Source organism: Cyprinus carpio, chromosome A2 (genome assembly GCF_018340385.1).
Source record: "Cyprinus carpio isolate SPL01 chromosome A2, ASM1834038v1, whole genome shotgun sequence".
NCBI lineage: Eukaryota > Metazoa > Chordata > Actinopteri > Cypriniformes > Cyprinidae > Cyprinus > Cyprinus carpio.
The window spans coordinates 4887577-4910420 of NC_056573.1; the positions used below are offsets into that span (position 1 = coordinate 4887577).

The following is a 22844-nucleotide window of genomic DNA, read 5'->3' on the forward strand; positions in this document are numbered from 1 at the left end:
AACATTTGGGATAATATAAGTACACAAGTCAGCAAAATATATAACACTGTTCTAGTGGTTTCTGGATATTTGAATAAAAAAATCTTACATATCAGGGCTCCCAAGTTATACCAAAAGTTTGGAGTGAGATTGGGGGGGGAGCCACAAAAAGGGGAAGATTCACTAAAAATGGAGGAGCCATTCAAATATTTGCAGCACCTAATTCTCTCAAGTTTTCGCTAGCAGTGTAATTTTATCTGTTGTTCATAATTGACCTGAACAAACAGAAATGATGGTAAATCTGATTTAAAAAAAAAAAAAAAAAAAAAATTCATCCAAATAAAATAAATAGTTTTATCTATTTCAAAAATGCAAATGTATCAAAAATAAAAAGATATTTGGCCACAAACGAGCCAACTAAAGAGCAGTGCTCATTGTACATACTGTACACATAAAGTAGGATTGCAGAATTTGCCCTGCAAATGTATGTCAAGCTATGTGTGTGTGTGTGTGTGTCATATTGTGCCTTTAATGGGACAGTCACAAGCCTCCCGATTTTCATCCAAAATATCTTAATAGTGTTCCGAAGACAAATGAAGCTTTTATGGGTTTGGAACGACATGGGGGTAAGTGATTAATGAGAAAATTTTGGAGTATCCCTTTAATCTTGTGCAAGTTTTGCTCATAAGACTGGAACTTAGGAAAACAAGCTATGAACACAATTAAGTCTCTCTCTGAATCAGCTGCCTGTACAGTACAGTGCATGTTTATGTTTATACAGTATATATGCACACACACATTTTAAAGTAATTTGGTTTTTCTCTGAATCAGCTATTAGACCTGAAAATGTAAAACAGTCAAACTTATTAGACCTAAAAATGTACAAAACTAAAACTGACAAACTTATTAGACCTAAGTTGGGAATCAGTGTGAGGATATATTTCTGCTTAATAATGGGCACATCACCCTCTGCTGTCCATTTAGATGAACAGACGCTGTGATGATATTTAAAATGATATTTTTATGTTTGCATTGAATTAAAAGCTAAAAATTAAAATCAGATTGATTATTTTGTCATCCAGGCACCTAAACAAATCTAGCACAATGTTGCACAGGAGAGTGCTTTATTATAAAAAGAGACTGTACATAAAAAGAAAAACAGATTATATATACAAAACAGTAATAGAGATTATATTATTTGCAGATAACCTGCAAAGGAACATTTAAATTACAGATCACTTGCACATCATATGACAAGGCCTTGCAATGCTTAACATTAAGTGGTCATTGTTCAGACAGCTTCTATGTGAGTTACATCCTCACAGATATTTCATTTGATTAAATAAATTAAAACACTGCTCGCCTTCAACAGCAGTTTGAGACACTTCTAAAAACCAGCAACCAGAATCATCATGATGTTTGTGCCATGCTAACAGTTATGAGCTCACATTCATCAGTACTATACACTAAACTTGATTTTTTTTTTTCTCCATGAAATCTATGGATTATCATCTAAATTCAGCAAAACTTGGTCAAAACAGAAAGACAAATTCAGCTTTGCATGGTCAGCTCAACATGAAATCTACAATGACAGAAACTGATTTCTGCTACGTTATGTAACAAATTGGAATCTGTGGGCAATGCTAGAGACTGGTTCAGCTAGTGAGCCAGTGTCGCCCGCTCAGTGCAACATCATAAAGTTCACAACACTTCAGCAGTTTCAACAAAAACACCATCAAAGATCAGCTTGGCACAGTTTAAACTCGCAGCAATTGGGTGAATCTCATGAAAACATGTCTAGGTCACAAAAGAAAAAACTGTTTTGCATAAAAGGAAACGAAGCCTGTAGGACCATCAAGAATTTTTGCATGTAATGTATGCATTTTCCTTTTTTCTTTTTTTTTTTTTATAATTCCCATTATTGATTATTATTAATGTAATACGTTTTTCATACTTAAATCAGCATAAATTAATTGCAGTACAAAAAAAGACTACCATAATGCATACAAAAAAATTTAAATAAAATATTATATTGACACATTACAGCAATGAGAATGAGATTTTTTTTTTTTTGCATTATGATAAGAAGAATTTTGGGGAAAATGTGCCGGGACACTAATGCCGTAATGCAAAAAATAGGCATCACTGTCTGTGAACAAAATATAATTTGTAATAATTATCATTTCTTTTTCCATTTTAGGGTGGAATATATAAAGTGTGGACATGTTTTTGACAGGTTCATGAAGTTAATCTGATTTGCAGGAGAATCTCTGCACATTACTGCATCGGTCTTTTCCCTCACCTTACAGCCACGAGGTAAAATTATTAGCAAATCCTGAAGGCGAAACATAGGTAAAGACATAATTGTCATTTTTATATTGTCGCCTAATTATTTTCCAGGCATAATAATATTCCAGAAATGACATTCAGATATTTCTTCCTCACGTAGAGGAAGAGCTTGACAGTTGAATTAAAAAACAAAACAAGAAAAAACATTTTGGGAGAGAGAGAGAGTGAGAGAGAAAAAAATCTAACTAGCCCTAGCTGACACTTGGCAAATACGGGTCTCTATACAATGACAAAACACGCACAAAAACAAACACTAGCAATAGCCTACAGGCGACGTCTCACTGTAATATATGTACAAAATGTATGAGGCAACCTAACCAGAAAGTAGTGCGACTTATATTCTTTGTAGAGGCAATACGAGCCCCGTCTCCTCAAACCTTGAGCACTGCAGATGCTTGGATACATTGGCGGTTGGACAAAAACAAACATTCAGTCATATCCTAATGCACTTTGTTTGTAACTGATTGGCTGCATTGTATGATGTCTCTGGGATTTAGCATTAGTCAGCATAGTGCATGATGGATTCAACGTAGTTGCCAGGAAACAGTCCGGTCACACCATTAGACACGCCCTCGAACCAGCCGTCATCATTTTTCTTGATGATGTAGATGATGGCGCCCTCCATGAAGGACAGCTCATCATCTTTGTCCTTTGTGTAGTCATAGATGGCCACCACTGAAACAAAGGAGACAGGGTTAGAAAGTCTATTTCTATACATGAATACATCCATCCATCTATCTGCATCTTATTTACAGTCACACATTTACAAGCCATTCTCAATTCAAAACTCTTTAAAAACATTAAAAAGAATAAAAAATGAATTCAAAAGAACTTTGAAGAAGGAGAAAATGGCAACTCTCTTACCCTTCTCTATGAAGGATTTTGGGGCCCAGTGCGGGTCTCCGTCAGCATAGGGGTCATTGTAGTGCACCAGAGCTGCGTCGTCTTCATCATAATCCACAGGTGGAGGTGGAGGGGGCGGAGCTGCTTCCTCAAACAGGGGCGTGTCCTCAGGTAGAGGAGGAGGGGGTGGAGATGGGCTGTCTGTTACTGGAGGACAAAGAAGGGGGGAAACCCTCGCTATGACATCATCTATGACATAATTAAATTTTAAAGTCAGAATCCTAAATTTCTCTTAATATTGGAGATGGCACAAATCTACTTTTAATGCAACAAAGAAATGTTAAGAAAACATTTTTTTATTGAATTTATAATTTTTTTAAACAATGCTATTTCACATGCCTATACTAGAATTCCTTAACTGGTCAATGGTGGTTACATTCTTTCTAAGAAATAATAACAATAGATGCCAATAATACTTTACATCTATTCAAGTCATTCTATGTGTGGATTGTATTTTTAAATAAATTAAAATCAATAGATTGTCACTGAGCCTAAATATGAGCAATAGCATCAGTGATTTTTATTTTGGAAAACACCACCAATAAAATGCTATATTATATTTGATAAAAAATATCTACATCTTAAAAAAAAAAAAAAACACAAATATTTTAAAAAATGCAAAATTTCAGGTTGAGAGAATAATTCAGAGTGCAGGCTATGGGTAGGTGAACGGAGACCATATGTGAAGGACTAAGCGCTATGCTTCTGTGTGCATTACTCACTGTTCTCCTGAACTCTGGCCACAAAGCCAGTGAGAGGAATCTGGGGCGTTTGCTGCGCCATAGGAGGAGGTGGTGGAGCGACAGACACTGGAGTCACACAGAGCGCAAATACACACACACATTCATACACATCCAGCCCGACAGACAGATGATAATAGGCAAAAAAAAAAAAAAAAAAAAACAAGCCCAGAGAGTTAAACACAGGCAGATAAACAGACAAAAGGTAAGAGCCGTTGTGAGTTATTGTGACATGAAGAGATGAATAGCAGAAAAGCAGGCAGATCATCGGTTACTAGTTCTGCTAGTTACTAGTAACCTAATTTATTATCAAGATGTGATTGGTGCAGCTAGTGGCTAAGCAATTACACGCTTGAGCTTGACATTTATTATCTAATACAATGGCATTCAGGCCTTTAAAGAGCAAATTAAAGGTATAGTTCACCCAAAAACTAATATTTGCTGTTTAAGGGAGACTCCACTCCAGAATGAAAATTGTGTCATTAATCACTTACCCCCATGTCGTTCCAAACCCGTAAAAGCTTTGTTCATCTTCGGAACACAATTTAAGATACTTTGGAAGAAAACCGGGAGGCTTGTGACTGTCCCATAGACTGCCAAATAAATAACAGTGTCAAGGTCCAGGAAAGTATGAAAAACATCATCAGAATACTCCATCTGCCATCAGTGATTCAACCGTAACGTTATGAAGCGACGAGAAAATATTTTGTACGCGAAGAAAACAAAAATAACGACAATTTGTCTCCTCTCTCTCTCCGCAACACCATAGCGCCATTTTGGAGAATCTGGGCTGTACGCAGGCAGCTTACGCTCTTCTGTGTCAGCCACGCTGCACTGATGCGCTGTTTTCATTCAAATCAAAGTGTAAATACACGTAGAAAATGTATCCTTGTGGCGCGGCTGACGCATACACTGCTTGCGTCATGGTGATGTGGAGAGACACAGAGGAGACAAATTGTTGAATAAAGTCGTTATTTTTGTTTTCTTTGCGTACAAAAAGTATTCTCGTAACTTCATAACATTACGGTTGAATCACTGATGGCAGATGGAGTATTCTGATGACGCTTTTCATACTTTCCTGGACCTTGACACTTATTTGGCAGTCTATGGGACAGTCACAAGCCTCCAGGTTGTGTTCCGAAGACGAACAAAGCTTTTACGGGTTTGGAATGACATGGGGGTAAGTCAACATTACTTGACAACATTTTTATTTTGGGGCGGAGTATCCCTTTAATTTATTCAACCTCAAGCCATTCAAGATGTAGGTGACTTTTTTTTCTTCAGTAGAACTATAAAGAAGTTTTTTGGCTGAAACCGTGGTCCTTGTTGAGTCATATAATGCAAGTCAATGGCTATTGTCACTTTCAGAGTCAAAAAAAAGCATATCAGGCTACACAAAAAAATACCTGTGGCTCCTGACCATATATTGAGGTCTGATGAAGTGAAACGATTGGTCAGTGCAAGAAACTGAACATTATTTACAACATTACCTGTAATCCAGAGCCTCAGGTAAATAAGGAAGTTGGATTCTTTTCAGTGAACTGGTTCTTTTGGACAGTTTTCTTCAATGAACAGGTTCAAATAACTGATTCACCCGTTTGTGAAAAAATATGAGTATTAACATGCAATCAAGTAACATATCTGCAATTATGATATTAAAGAACCCAGTAATGAAGTGAAAGCTAATGTTTTACATGTTTAAAGCATATGAAGTTAACCAACTCACCTTTTTACAAAAACCATGAGAAACCATAAAAACTTTAATTTTGCCCATTCCAGACATCACTCTGGATTGTTTGCCTGAGGCTGTTATAAAAAAAATGTTAAATTTCTTTCACTTCATAATACTCTAATATATTATCAGGAGCCATGAGTATTAATTTTGTGTTGCCTGATATGCTTGTTTTTGACTCTCAGTGTGACGGTTGCTGCTGACTTGCATTTAAAGAATTACCAAGAACCACCGTTTCAGCTAAAAATCTTCCTTACTGTTCTACTGAAGGCAAAAAGTCACCTACATCTAAAATGACTTGAGGGTGAATAAATTGACAATAAAATTTCATTTTTGGACAAACTAGACCTATAGTTGTCCAAATAATTTTTAGGGTCACTAAACATGTCCCTAAGGTGGAACTGAACTCACTTGTGTTCTGGGGGTATGTGGGACCCCCGTTCAGATGGGGTTGAGGCACAGAGAACTGGGAGGAGCTGGCAGGGGCGCGCCGGTAGGTGCCGGTGGCTGACACCATCGAGTTGGAGGAAGAAGTGGTGGAGGAATTGTGTCTGGAGATCTGCCGGGAGATCGTTCCAAACTGAGACATCGGGATCGGTCCCAAACCTGGACCAGGAGGAACCACTGCAGAGAGGACAGAAGAAAAGAACAATCACAGAAGATAAGTCCAAAAAAGACTCAGTCAAGGGTGGGAGGAATAACCAAAGTAACTTGTTTCAAAACTAGCATGGCCACTAGGGCTGGGTGATATGGTCAAAAATATTATCACAATATTTTTTTCCATATTGATTACACTTAAATGTTATCACCTTGATGTGAAATTGTTCATTGCCCAGCGCTAATGATCACTGTGAAAAATGTGAGTGGTCACCTGGTGCCATACTGGGAGGGGAGGGTGTCGGCACAGCCAGAGGGATTCCCATACTATTACTGCTGTTCTCTCGACCGCCACTGCCCCCACTACTGCCACTGAGACAAGGAGAGACAATCAGGTTACAAAGAGCTGTTAAAGCAACAAGCATTATTGCCATACAAGTGGCATCCTTTATTCAGCGCATCAAAAAAGTCAAAATCTTTTACAACTCGAATCTGGAGAATACATGTGATAAATAAAAGGTTAAGAAACCGTTTACTGTTATCTCTAATCTTATTGACCTTCAGCTTTCTCAGTGAGTATAACAAGCCCGCTGGGAAAGCAATGACAGCGGTGAATCAAGTTTATAAGCAAAGAGATGAAGACCTTCAGATTTATTCTTGTATTTAAACAGTGCAATAAAATAAAAAAAAATGACCAATGAACAAGTATAATGAATGTCATAACTTCACTGACACTGTTTAGAGTGAGGAAAGGGAAATAAAGATGGAGACTGTGATAGAGTTTAGGGAAGTTCCAAAGCTGCACCAACATAAATCATTTATAGAGGTTAGAAACATACGGAAGCTAATTTCCCTCACAATCACTGCAACTTTTATCTCACAACTGCAAGCTATATATAAAAAAATAATACTAACATGAAACCCAACATTCAATGTTCAGTGCATGCTCTGATGGTGTTTTTACATTCTAGCTCTTGTAAAAGACTAAATAAATTAAAATTCACATTTATGACTCCAGGATACATTACCATTTAAAAGTTTGTGCTTGGTAAGATTTTTAAAATATTTTTGAAAAAAAGTCTCTTATGCTCACCAAGGCTGAATTCATTTGATTAAAAACACTAATATTGGTAAATATTCTTACCATATAAAATATCTGTTTTCTATTGTAATGCATTTTAAAATGTACTTTATTCCTGTGATGCAAAGCTGATTTTTTTCAGCAGCTGTTACTCAGTGTCACATGATCCTTGAGAAATTAATCTAAGAATCATTTCCTATTATCAATGTTGAAAACAGTTGTGCTGCTTATTCATTTTGTGGAAACAGTGATACATTATTTTCAATATTCAGTGATGAATACAAGGTTCATAAGAATACCTGACATAGAAATCTTTTATTAAAAACTCTTACTTTAGATCAATTTAATGCATCCTTGCTGAATAAAAGGATTAATTTCTTTCAAAAATAAAATTAAAAAACCCTTTTGAACTATTGTATATTCCAATATGCCCAGCACAGCGTCTCAAACCATCAGAAGGCCTGCGTTGTTGTGAGCTGTACCTGTGCGTTCGGGGTCTCTGATTGAGCGAGGCAGTGCGTCCTGGGCTGTTCTGGCTGCCCAGACGTGCTGGACTGGTCATGTAATCATTAGGCACCACAGGAGGTTTGACTGGCTCCAGCGTCTTATATGGTGTGTTTCGTCTGAAAAACAAAAAAATGATGACAGGATATTTTATAACATTCTAATAAAGGAGGTGTACAAAACAGCATGGACACATGAAATACAGTGACTTACCCCAGGGTACCTCTCCCTGCCATGGGTGGGCTTGGGGGCTTCTGTGTGGGTGGGTTAGTCCTGGATAATGTTCCTCCACCTCCCCGAGCTGGCTGGTTATTCCCTTGCTGAAAGACATTCGACAGGGAAAACAACATTAAGACAACTTGCACAGTCATGATAATACCTGATTATTCTAAATGCTAATCGGTTGCAAACATACAGCATGATGTAAACTACAAAGAAATGATTATACTGGACAAAACAGCAAAATATGATGGTTTTTATGATGTGTTGTATGCAGGCTGAATCCATTACACTCTTATAATGGCACCGGTTTTTCCTCAAATATATAAAAGATATTTCTGATCTAAAGTCTACTCATACTGAATTATGAAAATGTGCTATAATGTTTATTACACAATATTGTACAAAAGAAAATAAAGAACCAAGGCAGAGATGGTAGTGATACAGGAGCCAGAATAGTGGGTTGTGTCAGGCTGTACTTACCTTTGCTTTAAGCCACTAAGTGAAAGCATTAAGGAAGAGAGAAGATAAATCACGTTATTTAAACACTTGAACTTAATGAAAAAGTGAGAGAGGAGAAGCAAAACAAAAGACCTTTGAATAAAGAACAAACAAACAAACACTGATCTAATTTTACTGATAGGAATCAAGACAGACGGAGCAGAAAGTCAAAGCTGCTTCAGAAGACACATACAACCAAAAAAAACCAAACAGTTAACGGTAGCCATTAACTTCAATGGCATGGAAAAAAAATTCAAATGGAAGTCAATGGCTACCGTCAACTGTTCGGTTACCAACATTCTTCAAAATATATATTTTTTGTGTTAAGCAGAAGAAAGAAACTCTTACAGGTTTGGAACAACTTGAGGCTGAGTAAATGAAGACAGAATTTTAATTTTTGAGTTTGAAAACATTAACATCGTAGAGGTTCTCTTATATCTTGTTGTATATAACTAGTCACATTTTATTCTAACATTGGATTCCCTTACCCTTTTTCTGTGTGCTTTAACTTTTTTTAGCAAAAATGACTATATGTAAAGTATCTATTCACTTGAGGTCTTGTTTTTTTCTTGGTTTATTAATTTTTTTTTATTTTGTGTCTCTAAGCTAAGAAGTCAGTAAAACTTCTAGGTGTAATTTTTGATTTATAATTTATTTAAAAACCCTAAACCTAAGTAAGATTAATAGTAAGAATGATGCTTGTTTAGTAAACATCAAACATGTGACATTAAAATGTCAAACTTACTTTAACACCGTGACCCACATCATCCAGCAGGGTGTAATCTATGGGTTTCCTGATGTAGCGCACGGGGCGCTCCATGTTGCCGGGGGCGATGATTTTGTGGGTTCGAGATGTGTTTTTGTTGGTGGTGAGGATCCCGATCTCTCGTCTGGCAACTTTTTCTTTATGAATGTCCACAGTCTAAGTGAAGGAAAGGGATGAAAATGGGTGAAATTTTAGAATGGTAAATAATATTATATTCCAGTATAAATGGGTGAAATATTTTAGAATGGTAAATAATATATATATTCCATATTATATATAATATATAGGTATATATTATATATATATATATATATATATATAGATATATATATATATTGTATATATGTGTATATATATATATATATATGCCTCATATCTATGGGGAGATATATATAACATATCTATATAACACATATATAGCACACTCACTATAGATATATAGATATAACCGATATATAAAACAGCAAACAATTTAAACAATAATATATATACAATATATAGATATTATTTTATTTACTGCCTTTGAAAAATAGCATTCTCAAACTGCGAAAGACAGCAAACAATTTAAAATAATCTTAATAAAGGACCTTTACAAAGTTAAAAGCACTTTACTCTTAAGAGGATACAAAAAAAAAAAAGGTAAACATTAAAAACAATGCTTTACTCTTAAGAGGATACAAAGTTTTAAAGCAAAAGAAAGTAGAGAGGTAACAACACAAAACACATATAAAAAAGTGAGGTTTTTTAGAGAGGATTTAAACACATTCAAATATTCTGCATGTCTAATATTACGAGGGGGAGAGTTCCAGAGTTTTGGAGCAATGGAGGAAAAAGCCCGGTCACCCATAGAGCATAGACGAGCTGAGGGAACAGTCAAAAGGCCAGAATCAGAGGAACGGAGATCACATCTAGGAGAGCGAACAGTTAAAAGTTCCGAGAGACAATAAGGTGCCAAACCATGCAAGGCCTTATACGTAAACTGATCATTTTGAAGTCAATATGAAACCAGTTTCAAGATGAAACCATCTACAGTAAGTGTTAAGCCAATAAGCATATCCTCCGTCTCATCACTGTTAAGGCAAAGAAAATTTTGAGACATCCATATTTTTATCTCAGAGATGCAATGTTCCAGAAAAGTAACAGCTGGATAGTCACCCGGTTTTGAATGTACACCTGGGTGTCATCTGCGTAGAAGTGATAGTTAAGACCAACAGATCTAAGGAAATGACCAAGAGGTAAAATATACATACAGAAAAGTAATGGACTCAGAAGTGATCCCTGGGGTACCCCAAATTTGACTGAGCCAATTTTAGACTTGTATCCACCCATGGAGACAGATTCTTTAGGTTTAGATCCTTACACTAAAGTTCAGTAAAAACTTGCTAAATTTGACGTTTGCTGATATTTACTTGTCCATAATCCCTACACAGGCGACCCAGATAGCAAGATACACTCAGGCCAGTTTCAGTTAAATTCTCACCTGCTGGAGACTTTCGCCTGGCCCTGCTCCTGGATGCCTCACTGCCCAATTCTGGGCTGTTTTAACTGGACTACACCGCCGTATCCGAGCCGGAATCGGTCGTATGTGCACAGCGTTTAGAATTCTACATCTACTGTACTGTTCATTAATATTTCATTTAAAATTATTATCCATTTCTTCTTAATTATATAGATTAAAATATTAATACCATGACAGAAATATATAAACATCGCATTATTATGAATGCAGTTTTAAGATCCATTAAAGAAATCACTTAAGGTGGCATGAGGAAAATTTATTTACACAACTTATTTACAAAACCATGCATTTACAGAAAAAAAAAAAAAAACAGCAGTCATACAATAAGTGCAGATAAAATATTTAACACATTTTGAAAATTACCCATGTATTTGGTTATACTTGGATTGTAAAATTTAAGTAAAGCTTAAAACATTAAAAACTTTGTTGTTTTGAACAACATGTTTTTGGAATTAAACATTTTGTACATGGCAATATGATTTAAATGATTACCTAACTATTACTATGGATCATTTTTGAGTGAATCAGGGACTACTGTTCCTTGGTTGTTGCTCATTTTCCAAATCTTTTTTCAGGAATTGTAGTCCTTGTGTAACATGTCTTTCCACGTCTTAATCTGGTGTGTTCTTTGCTTGGGAGCTTTCATTTCTGCACCTGTAAAGAGCAAATAATATACAAGTATCCATTACTAAAGATCTAACTTAATGCACCAAGCTGAATTAAATTAAATAGATATTGTAGTAATTCACATGCTGTTTGACAGACTATTTACAACACTAATTGCAATGCTTGCCCAGCATGATTAATATTTAAAGAGTGTATCATCCTAATTAAAGGGATAGTTTGTCAGTTTGTCTAGAGTGTTTATTGCAATGCTTGCCCAGCATGATTAATATTTAAAGAGTGTGTTGTACTGTCTTGCACTCCAAGCACTGCTCTGTGTTCATTTTGTGCCATGTTAAGAGAAATAATCAGTTATTCTCATGTTATTCTACATGCTGAGTGAAGAAGCAACGGAGGTGATAAACTGTGATTCTGTGTTTGTGTTGTAGTCAGTTACATGTTTTGGCAGAGGTGAGCATCTGTACATGTAAAGTCTGCTTATATTCACTGTAGCAACTGTTAAAGCAGGACAGAGCTATTTCAGACATACTGATGCACATTAATATGATTGCAGTACATTCTCATCATGAAAACAGAGCATCTGTACAGTTTGTTGTGGTTATTTTTGTGGTTATTTGTAAAGTCTTTGTAGAGTCTTTGAAGAAATATGAAATACAAACATGTTTTGCTTATTAGAATGACATTCATAAAACAATAATGTGGAAACTAAAAATACAAACCTTTCTCCTTGTATACGCTGGACCGTCATCCTCCTCCTCTTCTTCATCGATTTGTTTGCGGATCGGAGTGTTGCTCTCAATGTTTAGTGCAGTAGAAACACTCTAGACTCAGATAACTATACTTAGATCAAAGACATCTCGTTCATGTATTAGCTTTAGGTGGTAAGCATACTGAAAGTTTTCAGGCAAATCATTAAAGCCGCGTTCGCTGCAGTCTCGCACAAGTTGTTAACTTTTTCAAGTTCCTTTATGAGCGCCTGCTAAGTAAAACACTAAAAATGTAAATGCACATCGATGCTTCCCAGACATATTTTATCAAAATGACCCCATACATCTTCATCTCTCAGTAAATAAGACATTGTGATTTGCTGTCATCACAGCCCACAGCACAGCAGATAGATGGCATGTAGGTCCTACAAATGGCGGCCGCACCACTGTGTGAGGTCACATGAAATCTACGAATAGATTTAAATTATGTATGAATGGTGTGTGAATACTAATGAAACAACTTCGTCAGTATTTGTAATATTTGCATTTGCATGTAAAGTGAGGATATATTTGGATGGGTACAGATAAATAAATTTAAATGGCATTAATTTTTTTAATAAATCTAATTTTATATAAATACAGTACTTCAAAGAATTTAGTATCTATTGACCCAAATAGAGGATTTATCGAAATCTGTCCATACATAAAATTATTTATATTTTAGAACATTTCTAATAGCTGATACATTTTAAATTTGTATATACTGTCCCAAAGTTGGGGTCTGTAAGATTATTATTATTTTTTTTTTTTTTTTTTTTAAGAAATTAGTACTTTAATTCAGCAAGGATGCACTAAATTGATCAAAAGTGACATTAAAGACAGCTACAATGATTTATATAAAAAAAATCTAAATAAATGCAGTTCTTTTGAACTTTCCATCCATCAGTTCAACATTGATAAGAAGAAATGTTTCTGCATTTTAGAATGATTTCTGAAGAATCATGTGACACTCAAGAATGTATTTATGGCAAAAATTTTAACAATATTTCACAATATTAGTCTTTTAATCAAATAAATGCAGCTTTGGTGAATATAAGATACTTTTACAAACATTATGTATTTTAAACGTACAATAAATATAATTCAAATAATTTTTGAAAGTTTGTTTATTATGTATTATATAAGTCATTACAATTTTTGTACGAATGTACATTTTACATACAAATTTGATTTTCACACTTGTCTTTGTTTTGTTTTGTGAACATATGAGGAATTGGCATTTTCTCTAATATCTCTGATTCAGAATCTAATATTTTAGAACAATTAATTTCTCACTAGATCAAATTTTATTGCCATTATATTGTCACAGTCATTATATGACTGTGAAATGGTTTATTAGTCTCTTAAATACTTATCTTCTGTCACTATGTGTTTGGTTTTATTTTCTATTATCCCAAAAACTCTAATTTGAAATAGCTTCTTCTGGGGAAGGAAGGCACTTTCATGATTTTGGATGAATTGTCTCGTATATGATCAAAATGGCCCGCTCTTATCCGGTTCAGATGTCTGTCTGGACTCTAACGATGGGATCTGAGACTTTGCCATTTTTGACATCATTTGCCTGCCATTTGTTCTTATCTTCTTAGAGACAAGTGGTGGTAAACTAGTTCGCAGGAGCCTTTTAACATCAGAAGGCGGTAAATCATTAGATCTAGTTTCCATTAAGGCTCTGCAAATCTACTCTAGCACATAATGGGGAATGGGATCTCTTCTTACCTTCAATAAACACACACCCTCTCCCTCTTTGGATGAAAGAATTCACGCCGACATTTTGTGTTCAAATGGTGATGCGTGTACAGAGAAGACTAAACGTGCCTGAGATGATCTTTACGAATCAGGGTCTAGTTATTATAGCAGTGTCAAACGTTATGATTATTTAATTTACAACATATTCAATGCAGTTAATCACTCTCTAGTCATGTAAATCTAATTATTTATGCATATTACATAAATAAAATGCAGTTAATCACTCTCTAGTCATGTAAATCTAAGCATTTTTGCATTAGGTGCTCCTCTCCCACAGCAATTATGAGATAATAGCTAGGGTTGATATATTAGGTTTTTTAATTAATTTGTATAGTATGCTTCACAATATGCATTGTTTCAAAACTGCTTTATTGAAAGTTGCATGGTTATATCAATAATTTTTGTGTTCATTTGAAGTTTTGTTGTAAGCAAGAGTAAATATTTCTCAGAAAGCATCAATGAAGATACAAATGGTTGTCTTAAGTCAAAACTAGTTGCTTAGCAAAAAGTCTGATTTGAGTTTAACATTTTCCAAATTTAATCAGAAGTCATTTAAGCGACAATGTTGAAAAATACAGGGTATGGCTTTAATTTCAATTAGTAGCAGCTCTGATTACAGGCAGAATTACTATAACAAGATGGCTTTCCTTGCTGTGGTGAAATATTTACATTTACATTTATGCATTTAGCAGACACTTTAATCCAAAGCGACTTACAGTGCATTCAGGCTACACATATTAGATGTATCACTGTAAATATTTTGAAAAATTACTAATATCATGTAAAGGATTTTGTACATATCGCCTACCTCTAAGAAATTTAAACAGGGATCTGTCAGAAGGTTAACACATAATGATTTAATAAAATTTACTAGTCACATTTTATTTGATTTCCAACAACTGAATGAATGAACAAACAAATGAATGCCAGTTGAATTATATAATAGTTTTTAACTTTGCACATTTGCGGTAAACAGTGTGTAAAATTGGAGAATCATGTTCAATCCTGTGTATATTATAGATCATATTTTTGTCTCTTTGTTTTAAGATTAAACATTGGTTAAAGTTCTGGTTTTACAATAAATAAATTCAGCTTAAACCCTGATGCTAAACTTTCCACTGTGATAAAAGTAGTCAAAAGATAACTGCTCTTTTTTTCAAAGCATGCTGGATGTTTTTTGTTGGAGTTGTGTTGCCCATGGCTGACCTGAGAGATATGGTTGATGGAGGACTCCATCCTGCGCAGCTGTGAAGCCTGAATATCCAACAGCTGCAGCACATTGTTGGCTAAGGCGTTGATCTGATAGGCCACGCTCGCCAGGGACTGGGTAGTGTAGGCTTTGGTCTCCTCGAGGGCTTTCCTCTTGTCTTGTGCCTAAGCATAGATTTAAAAAAAAAAAAAAAGATCCCACAAGTTTTAAAGATATGGTTTGCACAAAAATTACAATTCTGTCATTATTTACCCCTCCTAATGTCATTGCTTGTGAAATATAATTTCAACCCAGTCATCCACAAGAAATGATTTTCCAAACTAAAAGCTGTTGTGCCTTTGTGAATGATGATGTAAAAGACTGTCATGTGGAAAAAGTCACTGGCTGCCCAATGAAAGGTCAGTGATCCTCAGAGCGACAATGGGAAGTGATGGGCACGTGACACACTAGATGCAGGTTCTTCCAGGATTGTCTATTATAAGTGTACTACTAATCAAATATTTTGGGGTCAGTATGATTTTCTAAAAGAAATTAATGCTTTTATTCAGCAAGGATGCATTGTGTGACAATAAAGACATATAAAATGACAAATAAATGCTGTTCTTTTGAACTTTCTATTTATTGAATAATCATGAAAAAAGTGTACCATGGTGTCCACAAAAATATTAAGTAGTACAACTGCTAGCACAGCATCGATAACAATAAAACATGTTTTTGAGCAAATCAGCATATTAGACTGACTTCTGAAGGATCATGTGACACTGACGACTAGAGAAATGATGATTAAAATTCAGCTTTGATCAATGGAATTAATAAAAAATAAAACAAGGTAATTGTGATCTCACAATTCAGAATTTTATTCTCAGAATTGCGAGTTCATATCTTGCAATTCTGACTTTATGACACGCAATTGCGAGTTATTGGCCTGGTTTCACAGACGGGGCTTAGCTTAAGCCAGGAGTAGGCCTTAGTTAAATTAAGATATTTAAGCAACTTTTATAAATATGCCTTAGAAGAAAACGTTACATGTGTGCATCTTGAGACAGAACAATAGAACTGACATATTTTAAGATATGTCAGAGCAAGATATTTTCAGTTGAGACAGCTCAAACATGCATTTTAGTCTGGGACTAGCCTTAAGTCATGTCTGTGAACCTGGGGGATAAAGTCAAAATTGCGAGTTATAAAGTCAGAATTGTGAGATACAAACAGTTCAGAGCAATTCAGACTTTCTTTTTTTCACACAATTGTGAGCTCATATCTCGCAATTCTGACTTTTTTCTCTTAGAATTGCGAGTTATAAACTCACAACTCTGAGAAAAAAAGTCAGAATTGTGTGAAAAAAAAAAAAAAAAAAAAAAAAAAAAAAAAAAAAATCGCAATTACCTTGTTTTATTTTTTATTCAGTAGTGATGTAACGATTAACTGCGGCCGGTTGGAAGTCGATTCAAATCTGGGACGATTCAAATCGGTTGAGATTTTAAACAAATCTATTCAGTAGTGATGTAACGATTAACGATTCATTTAGGTGTAGGAGTTTATATGAGTATGTCTGAGGGGAACTTACTGTCTTTAGAAAAGTTTAGATGGTATTTTTTCTTTTCATCTTTGTATAATGCATATTAAAATTCATAAGTGCAGTGTTGCTTCGTTTACAGCAGAAACCAAGGAAACGCTTTAGCGCCACCTGAGTGAATCTACATCTCAATTAGCTCGTCCGCTGTTTCATGCAGATATTTTTATGATTGGTTTCACAAAACTGAAGTCAGACCATTCTGTTTTTGCTTCAAAATTTCCAAATTATACAATCTTATTTAAATTAAAAACTGCTCATGTTGCATGTGTGCAGCATCTTTGTTTGGATCATGATTAAAATGAAGTGGTTGCCTCTAATTTTAAATAGAAAGAACACAGACAAAGCCTTATTTTGTTTATATGAAGAGATTTATTTTATTTGTGTTATTTATTTGCTTTGGGGCTTGTTTTAAAATTTCAATTTAGTTTTGTTGTTTACATTTACCTTCGATTTACATTTTGTCATTTAGCAGACGCTTTTATCCAAAGCGACTTACAAATGAGGACAAAAGAAGCAATCAAAACCAAACAAAAGAGCAATAATTTACAAGTGCTATATTAGTATATTATTAGAGTTATATTTAAATTTCACATAGAAATGTACAGCATTTTGTCCAAGCAATAATAAAAGGACACATTTAATTCATAATTTGACTTAAATATCATTTTGTTTAAAAAAATCGTGAATCGAATCGTGAGTTGAGTGAATCATTACATCCCTATTATTTAGTGGCGGAAACAGGCTTCCATACATATGAGACTTTTTTCAAACACATAAAAAATGTTTACCAACCCCAAACTTTGGAACGGTAACATTACTGTATACTGCTTTAAATAAACACATCTACTAATTAAAAAATGGGATCAGGACCCCAGTAATATAATGATTTGAGTTAATTTTATTGGGAGAAGAAAGTGGCTGCAGTGTGATTATGAGAGATGTAAGACAGGTGGTCAAATATACAATTTAGCAGTCATTATACAAAAACATTTGACAACAGAATGATGTGAATGACCAATAAGAAGTATTTCATAGTGATAAAGCAGGAGATTCTGTAAACTAATCTGACAAATGATCCTGAAAACAATCTGATGAAACCAACAGGCAACAGTAACAATGATAAACTCTGGTTAAACAGTTTTCAGACAAGAGCGTGAGGCGACAGACACACCATTTCAGTGAGGATCCATATCCTATTGTTGCTGAAATTCAAAACATTTAGCATTTCAAACAATTTCATGTTTCATCAATAACTTACACTTTAGCTTAGCATGACAGACATGAGCAAACATTAAAACTAAAGACATGTGGACTTCTCACTCTGCTTTTAAAGCCGTTAAAGGAATTAAACATATGGAAATAACATTTTGAGTTATTTTAGCATTTTTTAGCTTTGAGTTATTAGCTTTGGCATACTGATAGTGACCGTGTCAGAATGCTATGACATGAATACCAGTCACTGACTAGTATATACATGCATACCATAGCTGACTCTATTGTAAACAATTAGCCCTTAGACAAGCATGCAGCACTGACCGCAGGTCTGCTTCAAACACCACCTGTTCCTGCACGTCAGTCCCGCTCAGCTGTTCTGAGACCATGTGTCTGTCGATACAGATGAATGGAAGCATGAATGTCCTGGCTGTGTATTCCACATTGTCCTACTAGACTGCTACCCCAAAGCTCGAAAATAATGAATGGCGTTTTAATAATTAAGAAACATGATCATTTATCAGGTAATGCTTTCACTTATTATGTCCAAAATGTCATATGATTACTATTAACATTTATAGATGTACACCAATATTTCAAGTTTGGGGTTTGTAAATTGATTTAATATTTTATGCTCACTAAGACTGCATTTATCTGAATAGTAAAAACAGTACCATTTTGGAAAACTAGTATAATTAATTTATTTGATACATTTTAAATTCGATTTGACATTTTAAACGTTTTTAAAAATACATTTTGTAATTTATTCCTGCTGAATTTTCAGCATCATTACTCCAGTCTTCAGTGTCACATGATCTTTAGAAATCATTCTAATATGCTGATTTGCTGCTCAAGAAACATTTCTGATTATTATCAATGTTGAAAACAGTTGTGCTGCTTTATATTTTTGTGACAACTGTGATACATTAAGGATTGAAAAGAAAGTTAAAAAGAACAGTATTTGTTTGAAATACATATGACTAAATTCTGTCTAGTGTCAAATCCCTGCTCTGGACCTCTTCTCCAGAATGATACACCCACCAAAACCTCAAGAGAGACATTTTTGAATCATTTTAGTCCTCTCATGAGTCCTCTGTGAATATCTGAGAATGTATCATTGCTAAACCAGCTCGGGTTTAAAGACAGTGGCTCTCCACTAAATATGCAAAACATCATTAAATTCCCAACATTCTTGTCTCGTACTGTTTTCATCTTTATAAATGTTTTTTATTTATTTTTTTTTATTATTATAATTTTCATTAGCCAGAATATAACAGCGTATTATAACCACACTGTGAGATTGCACAAATGTGAAAAATGAGGCAAAAAGTTGTGAAATATTGGTCGTAAAATTACTTGTCATTGGGTTTATGAATTAAATGACAAACACACACCACATACATATACTATATATATATATACACATATATTACATATACATAATGATATATTATATATATATAGTATATATATATATATATATATATAGTATAGATATATATAGTATATATATATATATATATATATATATATATATATATATATATATATACACACACACACACACATTATTTTTGTATAATGTATGAAAATGTTAACTGGACAATGTATCATTTGAAAGCCTCTGAATCAAATCAAATCATAATCATATTGTATCATGGTCTAAGGTATCGCCAAATTTTGTATTTCTGGCTAAAATCATTATTTTTTTGTATCATGGTCTAAGGTATCGCCAAATTTTGTATGAATTGAATGTCCTGATTTTACACCCCTTTCATTTAATACATTTTATCAACAAAAACATTGCTATTTATTTCCAAATAAATCCAAAACTTTCCCCAAAACAATGCCTCATTTTTCATTTAATTTTGACAAAAAGTAGGGCAGAGCCAACAAACCACTCCCTCATACATTTATATTGCTTTTCCTAAGTTCAATAAATTTGAATTTATTTGAAGTATTGAGTTTATGGGTGGTGAGAGATTAACACGAAATATGAGATGAAAATTATGTGATGATGGTAATGTTTTAATGGTAATGTCTGTTATGAAATTATTTTCGACTAGTTGATTTTATTAATTTGGATTTATTTCAATTTTCAGACCTCAGATCAGGTACAGCTGTGTCTCAATAACTTGTGTATCATATTACTAGATGCTCCTAGTCCATATGTAGAGTACTGGGTGTTAAACAAATACTAAATAAATGTGGTTTAACTGAACAACTGATCATCATCAACCTACAGTGACACAAGACACTGTCTCACTCTTATTCCACTCATTATCACTGCAGAATTCCCTAATAAAACACAATACCCATATATTATATATTAAATTACGTTCTGTGATTCTCATTTATACCCTGAAAGAATACTATACTACATCATTTGGACACCTGAAGCAATTCTCCTCATCAGGCTCTCTCACTGGCCTGTGCTTTTAATGTAGGTGTGTGTGTGAAAAGGCTTGAGTGAGAGACAGACACATTAACACACAGGTGTGTGTGTCAGCAGTAACTAATTCACACCATCACCGACATTTCGCGTCTAGTCGTCTCGCCTTCTGCCTCACACGCAATACACATTTGCCACACACACACACACACACACACACACACACACACGCATAAATGATATTCACTGCACGTTCCACCGGCGTTTGATGTTTTGTTGTAGAGTACGTGGATGGTGTTCATTAGGTTTTATAGAGTTTGGAGTTTATATCAAATATCTGCGCTTTCATCACATTCAGAGGCATGACACCCGTCTGCGCCTCGAGAGAAACCAAACAGCAGAATCCAGTGGAGAAATGGAAAATTTGAGTAATTTTAACAATTGAGATGATGTCTTATTTGTTAGAAATGTGGTACTTGCTTTCTTTGAACACATTCTGCAGTCGATACATTGACGCTGCTTGACCTGCAATATGCTATTAGATATCGAAAAACTATTGGTTTCTAGCAATCTTTAGGACGTTTTTTTTTCCCATTAAGTCATTATATATATATCTTTCTCATTTTTTAAAGATTTGTCTCCATCCATCGTAGCGAAAGCGGCACGTCTCTGACACACCCTCTGAAAGTGAATTCGTGCATTGTGTGCATCAACGCAAATATCATCCAAATCCAAACGCTCGGCATTCATATTAAATGAAGATACAGCGCGTATCGTGACTCGACGCGCCATCGTGATCGTTTAGACGAGGATCCTGTGTAACGCTATATATGCAGTGCTTTGTATTTCTATATATTAAGTACTTATTATTTCAATCACATACACACTGATTCAGACAATACATGAAAGGAGAAGGTATAATTGTTCTCGCAATATTCCGCGACCCTTGACAAGTTTTTGGTAGCTCTCTACAAGGGCTTTTTTTCCAGCCCGGGATTTCTTCCTCTAACAACATTTGTAGCTCTGCCATCTTACATCCCTCTGCATTACTCCTCTCCCTCTGCTTTCATTTGAACACAGCGGAGCTTCACTCTCCGACAGGAGGTCCCTCGCCTGGCATTATGGGATTCCCGTTGGCTCCTCTTTTTCAGCAGGCCGACAATTCTCAACGCGGCGCTCTACGCACTGTGCTGTGATTGGCTGCTCGGCTCTGAGAATTCGTTATGGACCAATTGGAGAGGAGTGCGATTCTCTCAGCGATGAGAAATACCGCGGTTTTCTACAACAGCATTCTAACCAGAACGTGTGATATGGACAAGCAGCGAGGGCTGTATTAAGACTAATGAGTCTTTGTTTTTGTTTCGGGAAATGTTTAAGATAATATGTCTAAGACATTAAGTATGTGCGGCTGTTTTAAGTATTTTTTTATTTTTTATAGTATTTTGTTAGGGTTTTAAGATATGTTTTTATAAATTTAATGATTATTTTAATGTTGTGATTAATGGTGTGGATAATGATATACAAATATAAAATATAAGCACCATGCGACAGTAAATCATGAACAACTCCCAAAGCTACAGCAAAAAACATTAAAAACCTAGAAATTAAGCTGGTGGAGCCGATGTTTTTTAAAATAATAAAAATTATTGTTGTATAATAGAGACGCTTCTATATACTACTCGTGTGATATTGCTCATATATATTCTGAATGTTCATAACATGTATAAGTCCATCCAGTAATATAATAGCCTAGGTGTTGGACAGCTCCTTGCTAAAAATCTCAGCATGAGCAAAAGCCGTTTAAATATCCTTTCGCAAAGCATTGTGGATCATGTAGGCTAAAGGCGCGCTACAGTCTATTGATCACTATTGAGTCTGGCGTCATTGGAAACTACATCACCCAACTGCATCTGTTTCAGTTAAACCCTAGGACGCACCGAACAGTTTTTTTTTTTCAGATGGACGAAACACAGAAGGCAAGTAATAATATTTTATGTGGTGTTTTGCTTTTTGTTGTTTAGTTTAGCTATTCAGTGTCCTAAAATCTCGGGCAATTTTTTTTAAAGAGTTTACAATGTGATTTCTTAGTATGGCAAATGTTTTATTTTAATGTTTTTCAAAGATTAATTAATTAACCTGATATTAAACTAATTTTGTTTTTAATCTTAGAATGATCTCAAAGTAAAAAGCGGTGCTAAACTCTGATTTTGTGGTGGCTGTACTTTAAAAGTAAATCATTTATAATATTAATTCAAGTGATGGAGGATGTTGAAAGTCTGACAGGAATCAATGTTGAGTAGGATACTACTGTAAGGTTTAAAGTTTAAAAATGATAAACAGTTTTAAACATTCCTTCAAAATTTAGAAACGTAATCAAAAAGTAATGAAATATAATCAGTTACATTACTTTAATAAAGTAACTGAAAT

At 34.6% G+C, this 22844-nt stretch overlaps 1 protein-coding gene across 3 annotated transcripts; it reads right to left on the bottom strand.

Moving 5' to 3' along the window:
- Positions 1 to 1076: 1076 nt before the first annotated feature.
- Positions 1077 to 15421, bottom strand: LOC109101822 (abl interactor 1-like). Of its 3 annotated transcripts, XM_042770103.1 has the most exons (10): positions 15234 to 15421; positions 9351 to 9527; positions 8588 to 8602; positions 8099 to 8205; positions 7864 to 8004; positions 6575 to 6672; positions 6115 to 6327; positions 3954 to 4040; positions 3193 to 3378; positions 1077 to 3003 (listed from the first exon to the last, which is right to left on the bottom strand). In XM_042770103.1, exons 1-10 carry the CDS (start codon positions 15261 to 15263, stop codon positions 2828 to 2830), a joined length of 1230 nt encoding a protein of 409 aa, XP_042626037.1. In that variant the 5' UTR covers positions 15264 to 15421; the 3' UTR covers positions 1077 to 2827. The 3 variants fall into 3 exon arrangements, with proteins under 3 accessions (XP_042626037.1, XP_042626045.1, XP_042626054.1); XM_042770111.1 differs by lacking the exon at positions 8588 to 8602; XM_042770120.1 differs by lacking the exon at positions 3954 to 4040.
- Between the last annotated feature and the right edge of the window lie 7423 nt (positions 15422 to 22844).